Source organism: Dipteris shenzhenensis, chromosome 13 (assembly GCF_047967505.1).
Source record: "Dipteris shenzhenensis isolate YYH24624 ecotype China chromosome 13, Dip_SZ_1.0, whole genome shotgun sequence".
NCBI classification, from domain to species: Eukaryota; Viridiplantae; Streptophyta; class Polypodiopsida; order Gleicheniales; family Dipteridaceae; genus Dipteris; species Dipteris shenzhenensis.
Window position 1 is genome coordinate 16,288,156 of NC_141608.1, and position 18,966 is coordinate 16,307,121.

At 41.9% G+C, this 18,966-nt stretch overlaps 1 protein-coding gene across 4 annotated transcripts; it reads right to left on the reverse strand.

Moving 5' to 3' along the window:
- Nucleotides 1–10,214: 10,214 nt before the first annotated feature.
- LOC147895090 (uncharacterized) lies at nucleotides 10,215–18,168 on the reverse strand. 4 transcript variants are annotated; one of them, XM_087383930.1, is made up of 8 exons: nucleotides 17,681–18,168; nucleotides 17,453–17,594; nucleotides 15,913–15,975; nucleotides 15,766–15,810; nucleotides 15,535–15,633; nucleotides 11,323–11,856; nucleotides 10,952–11,025; nucleotides 10,215–10,844 (listed from the first exon to the last, which is right to left on the reverse strand). In XM_087383930.1, the coding sequence occupies exons 1-6, from the start codon at nucleotides 18,127–18,129 to the stop codon at nucleotides 11,590–11,592; spliced, it is 1,065 nt and encodes a 354-aa protein (XP_087240056.1). In that variant the 5' UTR covers nucleotides 18,130–18,168; the 3' UTR covers nucleotides 10,215–10,844; nucleotides 10,952–11,025; nucleotides 11,323–11,589. The 4 variants fall into 4 exon arrangements, with proteins under 4 accessions (XP_087240056.1, XP_087240058.1, XP_087240054.1 ...); XM_087383932.1 differs by having other exon boundaries at nucleotides 10,215–10,861; XM_087383928.1 differs by having other exon boundaries at nucleotides 10,943–11,025.
- Between the last annotated feature and the right edge of the window lie 798 nt (nucleotides 18,169–18,966).

The window sequence follows — 18,966 nt, forward strand, 5'->3', positions numbered from 1 at the left end:
AATTTCCCAATTTGAAAAGGAAGGTACACTTTAAGAAGGAGGTTCCTCAGGCACCACCTAAGAAACGTTAAACACAAAATTATTCTCTCTTGAAGAAAGAGGATTATAAAAGGGCCAGGTAGGAAAATATTTGCTTCAAATGTTTGGGCAAAGACCATGCTGCTTGGAACTTCCCTAAAAATAAACAAGCGAGAGCTAAAGCCCCAAATAGACCTCCACAAAAATAAGTACATGCAGTGTAGGTGTTACCGCTTAATGGTACTGAAAAGTACACTGAGGTAGAGTTCTATCATGAGGATAGCACCCACATGTGATGTCTATCATCGGCAATGTGGCAGCCCACCTTTGGTCCTCGTAATTTAATGAGGATGCATGGAAAATAAAGGGGCAAAGGGTAAGAGATGGTCGATGATAGTGCAACACATAATTTCTTGAACTAGTCGTTAGTTAAGAAATTAAAATTGCCTGAGAGTCCAAGTGCCCATAAATATGTGGTCTTTTTGGCAAAGGGCAGTGAAAGAAAAGTTTGGTACACCATGATGCATGGTGTAGAGGTGGATATTCAAGACTATCATGATGCCTTGGATTTCCAAATCATGCATCTCAATTGAACAGATGTTGTGCTTGGTCGAGAGTGGTTGTATAGTCTTGGACATAGCTTACAGCGGATTTATCTTAATAACTCCATCTTGTTTGAAAAAGAGGGTAGAGTCTTCAAGATTCAAGGAGAACATGATGTGCCCAACTCTCCTCTTATTTGTTTTATGGAATTGGAATGACTACTACACCAAGAAGACTGTGAGGTGTATCTCTGTGAACTTACTTTTATTGGTGATTTTTTGTCTTTTGCATCGGAAAATTGGTAATGTTGAAAAGTATAAATCTTCTTTCAATGATTTAATGTTTGAATTTAAAGATGTTTTTCCATCTGATTTGCCTAATGGTTTACCCCATGAGAGAGAAGTAGATCATAAAATAGATTTGATTCATGGATCTACCCCTATTTGTAAGCCCCCATATAGGCTTAGTCAAACGGAGGAACATGAGGTCCCAAAAAAATGAACTGAATGCCTTAGGAAGAGCCGAATTCAACCAAGTAGCTCACCTTGGTGTGCACCAATTTTACTGGTAAAAGAAAAGGATGGTACTATGCGTATCCTATGCCTCACATTGATGAGCTCTTTGATCAATTGCAAGGGTCAAAATACTTTACTAAATTTGATTTAAGGTTAGGATATCACCAAGTATGAATTAGGGAAGAGGATGTCCCTAAGACATCATTTCATACTAGGTATGGGCATTATCAATTAATGTAATGCCATTTGGATTAACAAATGCTCCAGCAACTTTCATGACACTTATGAATAGTGTCTTAAGGCCATATTTAGGGAAATTTGTTGTAGTATTTTTAGATGATATCCTTATATATAGTAAAACTAGAAAAAGCATTTAGGACATTTGCGAAAAGTGTTCCAGCTGCTTAGAGATAATTCACCCTTTGCTAAAGAATCCAAATGTGAATTCTTTGCAAAAGAAGTGAAATACTTGGTACATATAATATCCCAAGAAGGGGTTCGTATGGACCGTGAAAAGGCAAGGCCCATATTGGAATGGCCACATCCTACAAACCTAGAAGAATTATAGATTTTCTTAGGTTTGACCGGATTTTATAGGAGATTCATTTAAGATTACGCTAAGATTGTTGTTCCGATGACAAACCAGCTTAAGGGGAAGGGAAGCACCTTCATATGGGATGAACCTCAATAGAGAAGTTTTGAAAAATTAAAAGAAGCTATAGCAAAAGATCCTATCTTAAAGGTAGTGGATCCCAATGAACCATTCATGGTTGAGACAGATGCCAGTGATTATGTTGTTGGAGCGGTACTTTTACAAAAAGGTCGACCAATGGCTTTTGAAAGGAAAAAGTTAGATCATGCCCAACGAAATTACTCGGCATATGAGAAGGAATTGTATGCTATAGTTTATGCTTTGAAGAAATGGAGGAAATATTTATATGGTGCCAAATTCGAGATCATCTTTGATTAAGAGAGCATTAAGTGGATTTGCAATCAGCCAGAGCTTAAAGATAGAAAAGCTAGATGGGCTGAATTAAAGCAAGAGTTTGATATACGATTGACATATCAGAAGGGGAAGTTCAATGTGGTAGCAGACTCTCTTACCTGAATGCCAATTGTTAATGAATCGAGTTTTACTAAATTTCAAAATGATTTCCAAGAGTCCTTAAAGGGGAAATGTGAGTTTAATCTTCACTTCTCTAAAATATGGAAAGCAATTAGAAACAGTGATCCAACTAATCGAGAGGCTTTCACTAAGGAGTTGTATGGAAATGGCGCACACCACAGGTTGGTGATAAAGGACTCAAGTGGAAAAAATACACTATTGAGGATGGCTACCTGTTCTACAAGGGTAGAGTATGTGTCCTAGACAAGAATGACATTAGATGCCAAATTCTAGGAATTCAGAAGACATATGTGCTTCTGAAAAGGTAATTCTTTTGGCCTAGAATAGGTAAGGACATCCAAGATTATGTATTCAAGTGCCAAAAAAGCCAGGTCAATAAGGTTGAATTCCTTAAGGTAGGAGGCCTCCTACACCCATTGGAGATTCCATTTGGCAAATGGGAAAGCATCTCCTTGGATTTTATTGTGGGATTACCTAGGACATAGAGGGAGCATAACTTTGTGTGGGTGATTGTTGATCGGTTGACCAAGATGGCTCATTTTATTCCTGTCAATGAAGATGTTAAAACTCCAAAATTAGCTAGGCTGTTTGTGGAGCATATTTATAGATTGTATGGGCTACCAACCGGTATTGTTAGTGACTTGGATAGCAAATTTAACAGCCATTGATTTTAATGTTTGTTTTTTATCTAAGACTGGCACTCATCCCGCTTGCAAGAGTTGTGAGTTGCAGTCTCAGTTTCAATATTCATTTTTGCATTTGGGACTAGCACTCATCGATGTCTTTTACTTGAGTTGTGTGCTGTAATCTTCGCTTTAATTTTAATGTTTGTTTTTATCTAAGGTTAGCACTCATCTTTCTTGCGAGAGTTGTGTGTTGAAGTCTCAATTTCAATATTCATGTTTGCATTGGGGACTAGCACTCATCTCTTTTACAATAGTTGTGTGTTGTGGTCTCTGCTTTGATGTTAATGTTTTGTTTCTTATCTAAGGCTGGCACTCATCTCTCTTGTTAGAGTTGTGTGTTGCAGTCTTAATTTCCATATGCTTAGTTTGGCACTCATGTCTCTCTTAAGAGTTGTGTGATGTAGTCTAAATTTAGAGATGTTTTTGTCTAGCACTCATCTCTCTCTTGAGAGTTGTGTAATGTAGTCTAAGCTTAATATCATGCGATGTGTCCATAGACACTATAGGTTTGGCACTCAACTATCCCTTGATAGTTGTGTGTTATAGCGAAAGACTAGTATTAGATGTACATAAATGGTTAGTCAACTTTGCACATTCACAAGGGCTCATAAATAGATGTGTTGTGATTTGATTGTATTTTTAGATGAGTCAAAATGTAATTTGAGCAACTATGACATTGCATGCTTTGTTATTTGTCATTGATGGCACTAAATCGGTTTCAAATTTGATGTTGCAGCTTCATTGTTGCATGATGGCTTAGGAAAATCAAAAAAGCGCCATTGATTTGAGATCTACTTAGTTGGATTTGGAAGCAAGGATTGTCAATCTACTTAGTTGGATTTGGAAGCAAGGATTGTCAATTAAGCATGGTTGAGACCACTTAAGTAACCCAAATAGTGGGTGAAAATTTGACCAAGGATAATTATAGCTCGTGGTCTTATAGAATGGAAAATTTTCTTATGGAAAAAATAGTATGGGGATTGATCACGGGTAAAGATAAATGCCCAGAGCTACCATGGGAGGAACCATCAGATGAGCTGAAATCGGAGTACAAAACATGGGTGGAAAAAACAAGAAATTGGAGGGTTGTATTTTTTGGGTTAGAAACTTTATTGAATATGAGCACCGTGGATCATCAACAAAGTGATGGTCAAACTGAAAGGGTCAATCAGATCATTGAAGATATGCTTCGAGCATATGTAAGTAAACTAATTGGGAACAATATTTGCCCATATTAGAATTTCCATATAACAGTGCCAAACATTCAGCTACAAGTTTTAGTCCATTCATGATAATGTATGGATTTCAACCAAGAGCCCCAATGGCAGTGGGACTCAAAAAAGAGAAGGTTCAAGCGGCCAAAGACGAAGATATGAATCAAATGCTTAACTTAGATAAAGATAGTATAAGAAGAGATCAGGATAGAGCACGAAGTTATGCAAACCCCCACCATAGAAGGTTGGAGTTTGAAATAAATGAGAAAGTCTACCTCAAGGTACCTGAATCTTCAAAATCTCTAAAGATAGGTAAACGTCCGAAGTTTTCTCCTAGGTAGTGTGGACCATTCACAATACTTAAGAGAGTTGGAAAACTTGCTTACAATTTAGCGATACCTGAGGGATATAGAGTACATCCAGTTTTTCATGTTAGTAGGCTAAAAAGAAAACTAGGAGATGATGATAATCTCATAGGAAATGAAGTCTTAGTTGAACTCATTGAACCTGCATCTTTACCACATGAACCAGAAAGAATTTTAGATCGACTAGAAAGAAGAATGCAACATACAATATAGCAAGAATGTCTGGTTAAGTGGAAAGATAGACTTGAAGAGAGTTCAACTTTTGAAAGAGTAAGCAATCTCTAGAGGAGATTTCCCATTTTTGTTTTCGAGGACGTAAACCATTCTTAAGGGGAAGGGAATGTTGTATCAGCCATAATTACGTAAGTCTAAGGCGTGTTTATGGTGGTGAAGCAGGAGACCAAGAGGGCTTGATAGTGCAACTGTGGACACATGAATTAATGCCTAGGCAAAAAATGGTCCAGCATTTAGAGGGATGCCAAGAGGGGTTAAAAGGGTAAGGTCCTTTGAAAGGACACTTGGCATAGAAAAGGAGTCCACATGGCATTGACTGGGCATGGGGGAGACTTCTAGAGAGGCTCCACAAAGGAAAGAGAAGAAACTGAAGGAGAGTTCACATAAGGAATAGGATGGGACTTGGGATCACTCTATAAAGTCATGGTTGGGCAGTATTTGTAGAAAAAGGCCTCATGGTTGTAATAAGATTGTTTTTTTTGTCCCTCCCTATGTTTTACATTTGACTTAACTAACATAATAATTAGCTTGACTTAACTAACATAATAATTAGCCTTGGGCTTTGGTTCAATTTCTCTGATTGAACTTGGGTTTGATTGAGAGCTTGAATAGGTTAGGTTCACTAACCTAACTTGTTGACATGGCTAGTTGTAGCTTGTTGATGTTATTACACATGTTGCATCATGACCAAACATGGTGATATTGTCAAGAGTGTTGGTAACATGTCATGTGGTAGTACAAGGTTGGTCCATGTAGCTAGCTATAGTCATGTCCATAAGTCAAGGAGTGACTAATGGAAACTTGTGGAGAATGAGGATTACAACAAACAGCTCTAAAGGTGATGACCATCAAAAATCAATTCTGGGACGTAGTATTAGGGCCTAGCTATGTATGGCACATGTCAATTTAGGCAACCATGTCTCATAGCATAGGTTGGTGATGTGGTGTTTGAGTCATGAAGACTAATATGCTATATGTGTGTGGAGATACAATGATATAAGCATAGCTACAAGGCAATCCAAGCTTAATAGGCAACTATCATTCTATTTGCAACGATGATGTAAAGTAGACATGAATCATGAAGGGACTACCCTAAGACTTGGAGGAAACTAATGACAAGTTAAAATTCATCACATGGCTTAGGGTCTTAGCACATGGAAAGAAACATACGGGAATTAGAGAAGGTGATCCCGTCCATATTCAAAGTTGTTTCTAGTATATGCTTGTCTCACTATGTGCTAACAATCAAAAGAATTAACATGTGTGCAGCAAGAGGACACATGGAATCATTTGACGTGTTTAGGAGGTGGGGACAAGGGCACGTCTCATCATCCAATCCCTTAATAAAAATGAATCCCCTTGTAGTGCCCAAGTCTTGAGGCCATGGTCGAAGATGGGAGAAAAGGAGCTATTCCCATCCTAAACCATCATAGACCACTTAATGTGATAAGAGAATAATGATGACAGATAGATTCCCATCCTAGTCCCATCCATGTGCAAAGGCCCTTAGAGCCAATGCATGCGATGCTAATAAAGTGGCACTAGCATGAAGTTAAACAAGTGAAATTGTAGGAATTATAGTGAACTTGAAGCTGGAGTGGTGCCAAAATTAGCGCCTTCAAAATTCAAGGTGCCATTTCTTACTTTAGAAATCCATCATCTTGTAGGCTTACTAAAACTCACCATTTTATTTCTACACCTTTCTACATCAACTTGGTATGTACCCTTTATGTTCACTAATAGCTTGCTATCAAAGTATAAATCTCCACAAGCTAACGTTGTCATGCCAGTATCTCTTCATAGGAAATACTCCTTGTGAATGGGGTTTGAAGCCAAGAGAAGTAACTTCTTCTATGCATAAGAAGGCCTCCCTATAATAGGAAGTCATCTTCACCAAGAAGTCTTTGAGTTCTATACTTCTCTATTTCATTGTTTGCCCGAGGACAAGTAATCAAATGGATCCGGGAGTATGTTGTCTTTGTGCAAACATGGACTTAGGTAGTACAAAATGTGTGTGTAGAGTAGCGGCAAAGCTCCGCTTATACTTGCATAAGGCTAGAAATAATCCCTCTTAGAAATCCAACTTGCATGTTCTACATGCAAGTTCTACATACGATTCCTACATGCAACTCCTACATGCGAGTTCTGCATGCAGCTCCTACATGCAGGTTCTACATGCAAGTTCTACATGCAAGTCCTAGGTGCAAGTTCGACATGCGAGTTCTACATTCAACTCCTACATGCAACATGCAAGGCCTTGGTATTGAAAATTGAAGCTCCAACATCAAGTACTATACAATACTTTATTTTTTAGAACATGTGCCACATCAACGTAGTGGTCTTCTCCTATATGGCACCTTGTCAAGCAACTACTGGTATTTCCTAACCAATGAAAGAGGGGCTCATGGTCTACATACTCACTCGATTGCATATGGTCATTGATATACTCATGATCCACACAACTAGTACATGCTTTTAGAACTAAAATGAAGAATTTTAGCATTACATGGATGTATTCATTTCCATAAGCATGTCACCGAGGAATTAGGTCCCAAAATTAAAATCATTAAGGCACTATAGTACATCCAATGTCATGTCAAAATTATAAACCCAAGGCCTCTAACCCATATTATATCCAAGTCATTGAATTTGACCAAATAGTATATGGGATACCCATTTTGCCACATGTAGACCAATGCTAAGGGCTATTACACACCCTTTCACACTATAGCTGTGAACCAATTATTAGGCCCATAGAGGACTCTATATATTAATCCATAACAAGAGGGTCGAATAAATACCTTAGCAATCCCCCCATTGGCCAATCATTGAATACAAAAGGTGAACCGAACCATGCTATATGCACCGGCCAACTGACCGCGTGGCTCAAACATATTACATTGTATAGTTGGCCTTATGCCACCAAGGTACACAAGCTTCACAAACATGGGCTACACGCAATCTTAAAGCCCAAGGTCCCACATACATTCGCAGGTACCTTATGCCACCAAGGTATACAAGCTTCACAAACATGGGCTACACGCAATCTTAAAGCCCAAGGTCCCACATACATTCGCAGGTACCTTTTCATATTTTAATAATAGTCCTTGCCTTCTATGATTACTCAACCAACCGTCTCCAATTGTGTCCCATACCCCACAAAAGTCAATTGTTGTCAAAGGTTATTGTTGCCTTGACTCTCATGATGATGATGCTATAACAAGTAGTCACTCCCTATAGAATTTGTCATGCAATCTATTGCACTAATCATCCTAGATTACATTTAATACCATAAGCTACCACCTCGTGCTTGAGCATCTACCCATTCTAGTCTATGATCGCAATTCAAGCAATACCACATTATAATAAAGACAAGCTACCACCTCTCACAAGCACTGTCATGGCTGATCAATCATAGAAACCATCATAGTATAGCCTATTGCGCTAATCAACCTAGATGTGATAACACAAGCCACCACCTCTCGCGAGCACAACCATCATATCAAGTTGAAATTTTGCTCATTCTAGCCTATGATCACCCTCTAAGGCAATTGTATGAACAGAATCCTATTTGTATTGCTAGTAGAGCCTAGTGCCACATGGCACCAAGCTCAAGAATGCATCATGTGTTGCCATGCTTCACTCTCTAAGCAACCCCAAAGACCTATGCCTTGGAGAATGTGTCATGTGTTTCCAACACCTAGCCATGCTTCACCCTCCAACAAATCCCAAAAGGTCACAAGGAGGATGCTTGAAAGAGGCTCTAATCTTTTCAAGCCTCTAAATTGAATCACATTACATATGAGATATGTATCTCCATTTTTCCATGTATACCTCTAACCCTCATTACATTCAAGCTACAAAAATTGACCACATAGTATAAGGCCTATCATGTTGCATCATTGCAACATTTATTAGGCCCATAAAGCGATCTATAAATTTTAACCCACAACGAGAGGAAACACAATACCTAACACTTCTTTTGCTATGATGCATCACAAACAAGAACCCTTCACCTTATGGAATAGGCAATGATGTCAATGATGACAACAATGATGATGATGTCACAAGAGGTGGCACATGTAACACTCATAAACTCGATGGATTTGGAAGATGGCAACCATGGTGATGGATTCTTATATAGAATATGTGGAGCTATGTTTTTAACTATATAAGGGAAGAGGTATAATTCTCAAAGCCTGTAAAGCCTGATTTGTATTGCTTTTTAACGTTTGGACCTATTTGTTGTGTGCTACTTCTTTGAGGAAAACTAACTATGTTTATTGCACAACCAACCATGCAAACTATAATAACTTGGTGTCTTCCAAGAATAACCAACACATCTTGGCATTTTAACTGTACAACTCTATACAAATTTGCACTTAATACACAATTTTACTAAAGCTCTTGAGAGTCATATATTGATGGAATGAAGATATTACTCTCATTCAATTACATGCTAGGACACAGGCACTCAATTGATGCTGTGCACATCCATTAACTTAGCATTCCACAACTTCAACCTAACTGTTCCATTGGTTGTATGGGTTCAAAATCATGTTTGGGTACTTCACCGCTTAATCATAGTAAAGAGGAAGAAGAGAAGGCTCTCTAATACGTACCAAGAGATCAGTAAACCGTTCAAGCTTGAGCTACCTTCTTTTTTAATGGCCTTGATTAGAAATGGGTGATAGGCTGTAACACCTGCTGACATTGCTCAATGATTGATAAATATATATCATGCTGTATGCTTTTATGCATGAAGTTCTATGAAAAACATAATTTGCATTGTGTCGATCTTCCAAGAGACTCTCCAGGAGCCTTGGCCTTGGTTGTTTGTTTCACTTTTAAGAGTATTTCAGAGGAAAAGAAATGTCCAATAAAAGCGTCCAAAAATACACGATGCCATCTTATCCCTTGATTAACAATGCCTTCCTTACACAACCAATTTCCCTTTGTGGGTGTTGATGTAGTCGTGTTTGGAGGGTTAGAGTTGTGTTAGTGTTGTGGGGACCGTCGAGTTTATAATGTGCCTAAGATTTTTCCATGTGTGTAGGGAAATATGCCAGTACATACAGATCGTCAATCGGAGGTCACAATGTAAAGATATGAGCGACTTAGTGCGAACGAGGCCCACACGAGGGCGCGAATGAGTGAGTGTTAGGGATGCCAAAATGGTATGCAATGGGTTGGAAAAATGCCCTGTAGCGTGGTGTTTTCATGTGTGAAATCTTGGTTCAAATGGGGTCCAGTTTGGGTCCCAAACGGGTGTGATACGACGTGTTGAAGTAGGATTAAAATTGGCCTTTTTTTTTAGGGGGGGAAGCTTGGTCTTAAGGTTAGTGTAAATAGACTTTAAGTCCAACTGAGAGATTTGAACCAAGTTAATTCTAGTTAGTCCAACTAGCCAATTAGCCCAACTACCCAATTACTTTAATTGGACAGCTACTTTGGTTAACCAACAGAACTACACAAGGCACACATCAGTGACTGTAACACGAGAAAGCGATTATTCCAGAGCATCAATAGAGCATCCACAAGAATGTTGCACGAGTATTCCAGATCAAAATGTAGTAATGCAACTTTGGGCAGTGTCTGGAGCAGAACTCATTAAGAGCATCCCGAGCCGAAATGATATACAAAAAGCATTGATGTTCTGTTTAGCATATGACTCTTAAATTTTACACGTTTCCCCCATTAAAACCATACAAGAAAAGACAATTCAACAAGCCAGCTTAGTAAGCAGTGAGGAGTACTAACCCCTACCCAATCTAAAAATGCTGCCACCGCTGGGCTCTTAGAGCCCTCCTCCCCAAGACAAAGCATTAAACATTGAGGTAATCCTCACCTTGGCAGAGACCTGTCACACAGCATCTGTATGCAGCAGAAAATTCTAGCACAAAACCCTTGAAAAAACTTAAGGCAAACCTGGGAAGCTGAGATATACAGACCACAGAGAGTAGCCCTCACAGGGCACTAACACCAGTTCTCTATTCAGCCACATTAGCCTTTATCTGAACGCTCTTGAAACATTCTCCAATTAGTTTTCCTGTTCCTTAATGAACATCGATTTTTTCTGCATGGGTCGATTCTGGGTGGATACTATCCTTTGATAATTGTGACATCAAAGTCGCAACACTCCCCTGAAAAGACAACAAAACTAAAGACATTGTTATACTCAAGCCAGCGCACATGGCAAATAATGAGGCCATAAATATCAAATCTCAGTAGTAAACCTGACCTATTCAACCTGCAGTAAACCAGTGTCTGTCCAGCCTGCGAGTAGTAGCATCACTTGGCTCTAGAACAAACAAGTTTCTGTCTCTGCGAAAATTTAAAAAATAGGGTTAAAAAAGGTAATATAGATCTCACAATGCGGCTGATCAACAACAATCAAAGAAGTCACAGAAGGTACTAAAGAAGAAACCTCATTTCTCATCAGCCCTACATTCCAAATCATATTTAGACTTGGGGGCATATTCTAGGTTTAGGTCCAGCACCTTACAACTTGAATCAAAAAAAATTCCCAGAAATAATTGGAATCAAACTACAAACAATAGCAGTTGAAATATAACAGAAATCAGCAGTAATTATAAACAAGTGCAGAGAGACTGAACAAACCTGACCCATTGCACCAGAAGCCTTTCCTTGTGATCAACTGGGTGTACCTCTTCATAAAGGAATTTCATCAAGAGACACCTTCCTTTTAAGCATTTTCCCCCCTCGAAGTGGAGGCTCAACCAACGGCATCAACCATTTTTTGCCCATATGGCATAAATAGCAGAAGATTTCAGTGATCTCTGTACGTCCACTGGGAAGATGCTTGACTTATGTTCTAAGCTACTTTGTATTCAAGGCAGATCGCAATGCTCCTGAACGTTTTCTCCATCACAATGTGTCACATCTCTCCCATTTTCCAGCTGAAGTTGATTCTCTGTTATCCAAATCGTCACCACCCCTGTCAATGCTTGGCTCTCTGAACTTGGATTGTTTGAAAACAAGGCTATTGTAGGCATCATTGTCAGCTATAGATGACTTCATCAAACTGAGTTGGACTGCATTTAAGTCAGCCATCCCCTTCAGTAAACGTTGCTCCATTCGCTCCGAAGCCAGTATGTTAGCAGTCAACTCTGCTTCCAATGCATTTACTTTGGCCTGTTTCAGCCCACAAAAACTATTCACGATCAAAAGGAAAAAGTAGTTGTCCCTTTTCTTTTAAGCAAGATCGGGGGGAGGGTGTGCATTCAGAGGGGTTGTGTCATGCCTGTGTATGTGGGGTCTGTGTGTGATCAAAAGGCAAAACTAGTTGTCCCTTTCTTTTAAGCAAGATGGGAGGGAGGGTGTGCATTCAGAGGGGTTGTGTGCATGCATTTATATGTGGAGTCTGTGTGTTTATGGGTGGAGGAGAGGGTTGTTTTGGCAAAATCCATTCAAAGAACATTACAAAAAAACTCAAGGCTGACCTTGTCTTCACAGATGAAAGAATAAAATATTACCCCAATGCCTCAAAAGTACAGAAACGCACAAAACTCATCAAGACAAGAAAACAGAGGTATTGCACTTTTGTACGTAGATGATCTGATTGTGACAGGAAGGAAGGATAGCTTCATCAGAAAATTGAAACAAGACTTCCTCAACAACAGCGGATAGACCCAGGAAATTCTCTTATCACTCAGACTTGGAAAATGTGCACAAGCACCCACACACACACACACACACAAATCACCACTTAGAAAATAGAGAAGATGTAGAGAAAGTATGCAGATAAGTGTTCATCCACGGCTGTGGGAAACAGTGCTCACGTGAGCAGCAAAGCTTAAGCGTACGCTGGGATAACACCTGCACAAAATCTGAACCAGGACTGGGACACCTCTCTCTCTCTCTCTCTCTCTCTCTCTCTCTCCGAGTCACACTTGACATACCCATCGGATACCTCTCGACGAGAAGTCACACTTGACATAGCCATCGGATACAAAGGTCAAGGACATTATTCCCTCCATCACAGCCTTCCACAGCTCGACAGACCACCGGGAGATCTTTGCTGCCTACTGGAGAGCTACCACGGTGCCGGATTTGGGGTTTCTGATTTCAGCTTCAGTCTCTCAGCTCCAGTTTTTCTCGAAAATTTTTGAGCTCTATAGCTTAGTTTAGCATAGCACTCAGCAAGGACCCTAGAGCACCCTTTGCTTCAGCCCTTTGAGGCGAGCGCCCTTTGCTTCAGCCCTTTGAGGCTTGTATGAGTTTCCATTCTATTTGGGGTCCCTTCATTGGAATCTCACGTAGCATTTTCTATCTATCACTTTGCATTCATCCGCCATCTCTCTCCCACCCTACATCATAGTTAGGGAAACGAAACGGGAAATGGAAACAGAAGCGTTTCGGGATTAATGGGAGGGCTGAAACGGGGAAACGCCACATCAGTAAGGGAGTGTACAAAAGGGGATTTTGAGATTACATTCAGCACAATGAGCACACACACATTTAGAATGCTACAGGTAACAGCCTATAGCGTACCTGTAACTTAAACATAGTGCATAGTACATACTACCACGCACGATAGCAGATCTTTCAACCACAGCTCAATACAGGATTGGACCAGAGGAGTTTGCCTTGCACCTACAGCCTGGGAGCATGCAGTACAGGTTTCCTTCGTCCTAAGACGCTTCGTGCCAATAGGGGAGCCTTTTCCGACAGTACCTGTGGCTGCTACATCCACTGAGAGGGGGTGAGCATCTCCTGATGTACCATATGTAGAGTATGATGAGGGCTTTTGTTGTGGGTGTACCCACCCCTTGTGAGGACAAAGTAGGATGAGGGTTGGGTGCATACCTGGGCATGTGTATCTGCCAGGGTCTAGTGGTGTATCCAGCCACCTCTGGGTGCAGATCTGCCTATGTGGAGGCTCCACAAGGGTGTCGTGCATATGCCAGGAGGTGAGCAGACCTGTGCGGGCCAATTTGGCACAGATCAGGGCCCGGGGGGGCCTGTTTGCTGCCGCAATGGCAACCCTTGGAGGCAGCCTGTGTGGGCCTTTATAGGGGGCCATTCAGACCACCCTTTGGGGCAGCAACCTGCTCGGTTGGGTTACCAGACCCCAGCAACCGGCTGGTAGGGAGGGGTGGACCGACCTCCTGGTCGGCCACTATGGCAGCCTAGTCGGCGCCACTAGGAAAGGCTGGTCGACCCTTTTCAGCAAGCCGACTAGAGGGGGTGAGGCTATATATAGGGCCTCCCTCCCATTGTTGTATTCATCTCTTTGTTGTGGAGGTTTTGCCCAGTAATTGAGGGCTTTTCCCAGAGATACCTTGCAGTTTCTCTCTCTTCATTTCTGCAGTTTGATCTCTCGGAACTGCAACTCCTGTAACCTCCTGATCAGGTGAGAGCGTGGGACAGTATCAAATGCCTTACGAAAGTCTACAAAACACGTGTAGACTTCTCATGCCTCAACTTCGCCTCCTCATCAATAATGGCCCTAGTGAAAATGTGATTCAGGGTGGAGTGATATCTCCGAAAGCCCGCCTGCCCATGTGCACGCTGCCCGTTACCTTTCGTGTGGTTGTTGATCTCCCTCTCTAGTACCGACCCGTATATCTTAGCCAAAGTGTGGCCAATCATAAGAGAGCGGTAGTTCCGAGTGTCCATGGGATCCCCTACCCTATGTATCGGTACTATGGTGGTGGTGCTCCAAGTAGGTGGGAAGCCATGGCATACGGCATGTTTGAACAGCTGTGCTAGGATCGGGGTCGAGATCTCCTGCCCATGTGTAAAATGCTCAGTGCGTAGTCCCTCATGATCTAGTGAGCTTCGCTTATGAAGCCAGAGAAGGGCAGCTCATACATTCTGCGCAGTGAACAGATGACACGTAGTGGGTCTAGCCATGGAGGACATATCAAGTGGTGCCTGACCTCGAAGATCATATAGGGAGCATGCATATGTGTGCCAACTGAATTATCCAGGGTACAATCCATAGCCAACAAGGTGAGAGAATCCCCCAAGAAATGCCCAGGTGTGAGGGGGAGCCTTTTATGGGCCCCCAACCACCATGTGTTGGCTGGCCAATGGATCGACCGGACAGGTCAGCTGACCCGAACTTGGGCCAGATTAAGGTCGGGTTGACCCAACCATCTGGGTCGATAACAGAGTGCCACTTCTATCTCCATGTGCCGTCTACATGTGCATATAATTAATACACTCTTGTCAAAATTAGGCTTGAAATTTTAACGTACAATGACATTTGTAACTATAGCCACTTCTCTTTCCTGCAAATTCCTTGAATGCTATGCTGTATGCACAGCTTCTGCACCAAATTTACAATCTGTTTTCTTCACAGTTTGACCAGGTCAATTATGCAAATTGAGCTCCCTCCTATGCCACTAAGGGTGCTACAAAGGTGGCGTTTTCTTTCCAAGAGGCTTAGGTTCACAGGTCCTTCATTCATTCAAGAGCCCACTTCCCCATCCTCTGCTCACAACGTCTAACCACAACCTTTCTATAGATGAATGTGCGGGCACAAGGAAACATGAGGAGCAGGACTCCTACAAAAGCCAACACATTGAAGTCTATCAGAAAACAAAAGCATTATATACAGTTTGGAGTACACTTGTTCCTATTATCTCCATTTACACCATTATTCTCCAGTAACCTGCCCTCTCACATGATTCCAGATGAGACCAGTACAAGAGTCTATTCTGACAGATGTAAAAAAGATCCTACTGATGTCCAAACAGCTCAAAACAATTCTCATTTAATCCTACGCTCCAATGAGTGGTGGCCCACTTGCATGTCAACAACCCTACACCTACTTTTGACATCTACTGCATGAATCTTCATTACCTCACATTCATGCAAATTATTTTCCTTGAATCCCGTTTCAAGTCTTGCAGTCTCGTGAGTCTCATCGTGAGCTTTTACGGTTATCATCTTCAAAATTCCCTGCATGAAAACATCATGGTTTGAGTGGGCCATTGAATGTATACTATTTCGTTTGATTAAAAAAATCATGTTGGTATGACAACCCCACCAGCCCCCCCCCCCCCCCAAAAAAAAGAAAAAAGGTCAAGCTACCTCTTGTTCCTGTAATTGCTGCTGTATTCGATTCAGCTCTGCTAGCTGATGTAATCAAACACCCAAAAAAGGATTACCACCAAAGTCAGTTATTTATGACTCCAAGTATCAAAATGCAGCTTAATCTGAGCAAAGTGTAGTAAAAACCTGAACAGATAAATCAGTGCTGACATGTTCCAATTCAAGTCGCAGAGTCTTTGCTTTTCTTGCCTGTGAAAAGTATAACAAGCCCAAACAGTCAGCTGCAATAAAAGTGAGTTTATCACACTGACTTCCACAAGAACACTGCCATCACATAAGTTTGAAGCATCTTTATACATACTGGCGAACACTGAGATCATTATGGCCCGCAGCTTGATCCTGAATCTGAGGCTCTCTCTAAGTAAGCCAAAGATACTTGTAAAACCCTTTCAAGTCTTCTAATCGTTTGATTTGCTGAAATATCAAAAGCTATGCTGGCTCACAAGTTGTGCCCTCATTTCTTCTTCTCTTACCAGTGCTTCTATTAAGAACAAACTGAGCACCTCTCCATGACCATTCCATGAAGAGCTCCTTTGTGGTGATGGTAGCAGTCTTTGGCTTGGATTTCGTCTTTTGATCAACCACCGAAAGCTGGTCCCTAACTACAATATATGTGGGAGGAAACAAGACCTAGAACAAAGGGCATTCAAATGCAAGTGATTCCCTCCGAGATGATTTTATCTTTTTTGGGAGGGAAACAACAGTTCGCTGTTTAATTTTAAGGTGTCCCAGGGCACATATGTTTTTGGTATGTTTTTGGCCATTTCCTTTGGACCGATGGGAAGTATCCAATGAGTAGCCTGATTTTTGTGAATGCCATTAGCTGGCCAATTTTAACCACTATAGCTAGCTATGGCACAAGCTCTCAAGTGATAAAGCCTTAAGATATCCAAAGGGTGGATGTCCTTGTTTTTTCCACCCGTAGTCAGTGGCTCCACAATCATTGCTGCTCCTAGTAGCCAAGGCCCAACACAACAGCACAAAACACTTTGTAGATATGCATCCATTGTAGCCATGCATGTTGCATGTACTCGCAGGCTCCCGAGTCCTTCCCCACTCAAAGGTGTCATTTTGATCTCTGTGTCACTCCCTTGTTTGCCTGCCTCCTCCCCTTTTTGCTTGCCTTTCATATTATTAACATTATTACATAAAACACATACTGTAAGTCCCGAAATTTCTGCAAGTAGGTGTCAAATTGTATTTTGTCCATATTCAATTGTGTGAACTTTGTGAGGAGATCACACTCATCCTCAAGTTGAAAGAGTTGAAGGAACTCCTCTCTACATATTTTTCCGAATTCAGCCCAAGTCAAATGGGCTTTTGTTTCAACTCCCTCCACAAAGCTAGTGCTTCTCCTTTGAACTCCCTAGCGCTTTTTGGATTTTCAAAGCATCAAAAAAGGGATGGATAGAAACGGTGATCACATTAATGGAACCATTTTCACAAAAAAATTTGTTAGTATAAGGACGGTAGGACCAATTGGTTCCAATTTGATTAACCGGGATACAGTCGAAGAACGTATCACCTGAACCTCAAGCAGGCCACTACCCTCCAGTTGGGAGCACAATCTATGGAATCCAGCTTTACGAGCCTTTATAATAGTTAAACACTCCAATTGGACACTAAAGAAATTACATGCCTTTCAATTTAACCCATTCCACTTTACCTGCTCGCTGACTGTCTCCAAAGCTCCTGCAGCTGTAGCCCTACTCGCTTCCAGTTCTTCTCTCTCTTTCAACGCGGCTTCTTTGGTTTTTTTCATCTCGGATACAGATGTATCTATTGCCTCTTGCAATTGACCCAGCACCCTGTAACCAAAATATATCATTCCGTCATATTTTACAGTTGCTGTTGAGCCAATCGTTGATTCTCAAAATACAGACAGACCACTTACCTTTCGTGACTTTGTAGACTATCCTCTAGGTTACGCCACATGCCCACAAACGATGATCTTATCTGGCGAAGACAATTCACGCCCCTGCGCAGCTGGAGTGCCATAAAATTAAGATGGGGGTCGAAGGTACAATCCTCCGCCGAGGGGGGAGAGGAACCTCCCGGGACCAAACTCTGGCCAACCCCGCCGGGAGGAATCGATATGGGGTGGTCGCGAATGGCACCTCGCTGGCGGGGACGAAAGAGGGGCGCATCGAGAGAGGGAGGGAGGATAGAGACTGTGGGGGGCGGATGATGAAGGGAAGAAGCTCTGTGCGAGGGACGAGGGGGGTGTTTGGGGAAGAAAGGAGGAAGGCTATGGAGGGAGGAAGAGGAAGGACGGGAGAGGGGAGGGAGGGCTCCTCGCTGCTTTTTCAAAGGGCGGCATTCTTCTGATGAGTGAGCCATCATCAACAACCAAAAAGTAGAACCGTTATTTTACAAATGAACTTTGCCCGATTGAGAGTCTCTACATAAATGGGTAGTTTCATTCATACTCATCTACTAAGAGGGAGTAGAGCCATATTGCGATTTGTGTTGCAAACTCGTTCAGCATACTACGAGAACTAGTAGGAGTCCCGTCCCGCGTGCCTAGTGTAGGTGGCTACATCTGCTTCTGTAGTGAGTGTTACATCCGTGCAGACTGTTTCAGCAAATGGCATGGAGGATGGAAGGAGATGGGCCAATCAGAGTCTTTGGGCATTGGAATGCTGAACCAGCATCCCTACAAACACCCTTGCTGGGCTAGCAGTCCAATGCCAAAAAACCTGATCTCCAGCATTGCTAGCAGCCATGGGGACATGGAATCTTGCTGCTAGTGGGGCTGGCATAGCCCTACTAGCCTACGTGGGCAAGCCCTCTAAGTACCAACCTTGAAGCTTCCCATGCTCCTTGGCAATTCTCAACAAGAGTTCATGCTCTCCCATTGCCCCGCTCTCCCTCACCATCCCCGATTTCGCTTTTGGACACATTCGAATCTCGTGAACCTCATGTCATGCTTCATCTTACCTTGTCTTGCTGATAGCGCAACTGGTCATCACCCTCATGCATCTCGATGGCCACCAGTCAAGCCCTTCAGCAGCAGCAGCAACAACAACAACGTGTTGCTAGGTTCCCAGCACACCACCAATGGCACGGGGAGCTGCTCTTACACGACCCTGGTTGTTAGCCCCCGTTCTAGAGATTCTCTAGGCAGTGTGCAAGGTTCTCTCGGAAACAAGCTGGTTATTTTCTCACAGCCAGTTGTTT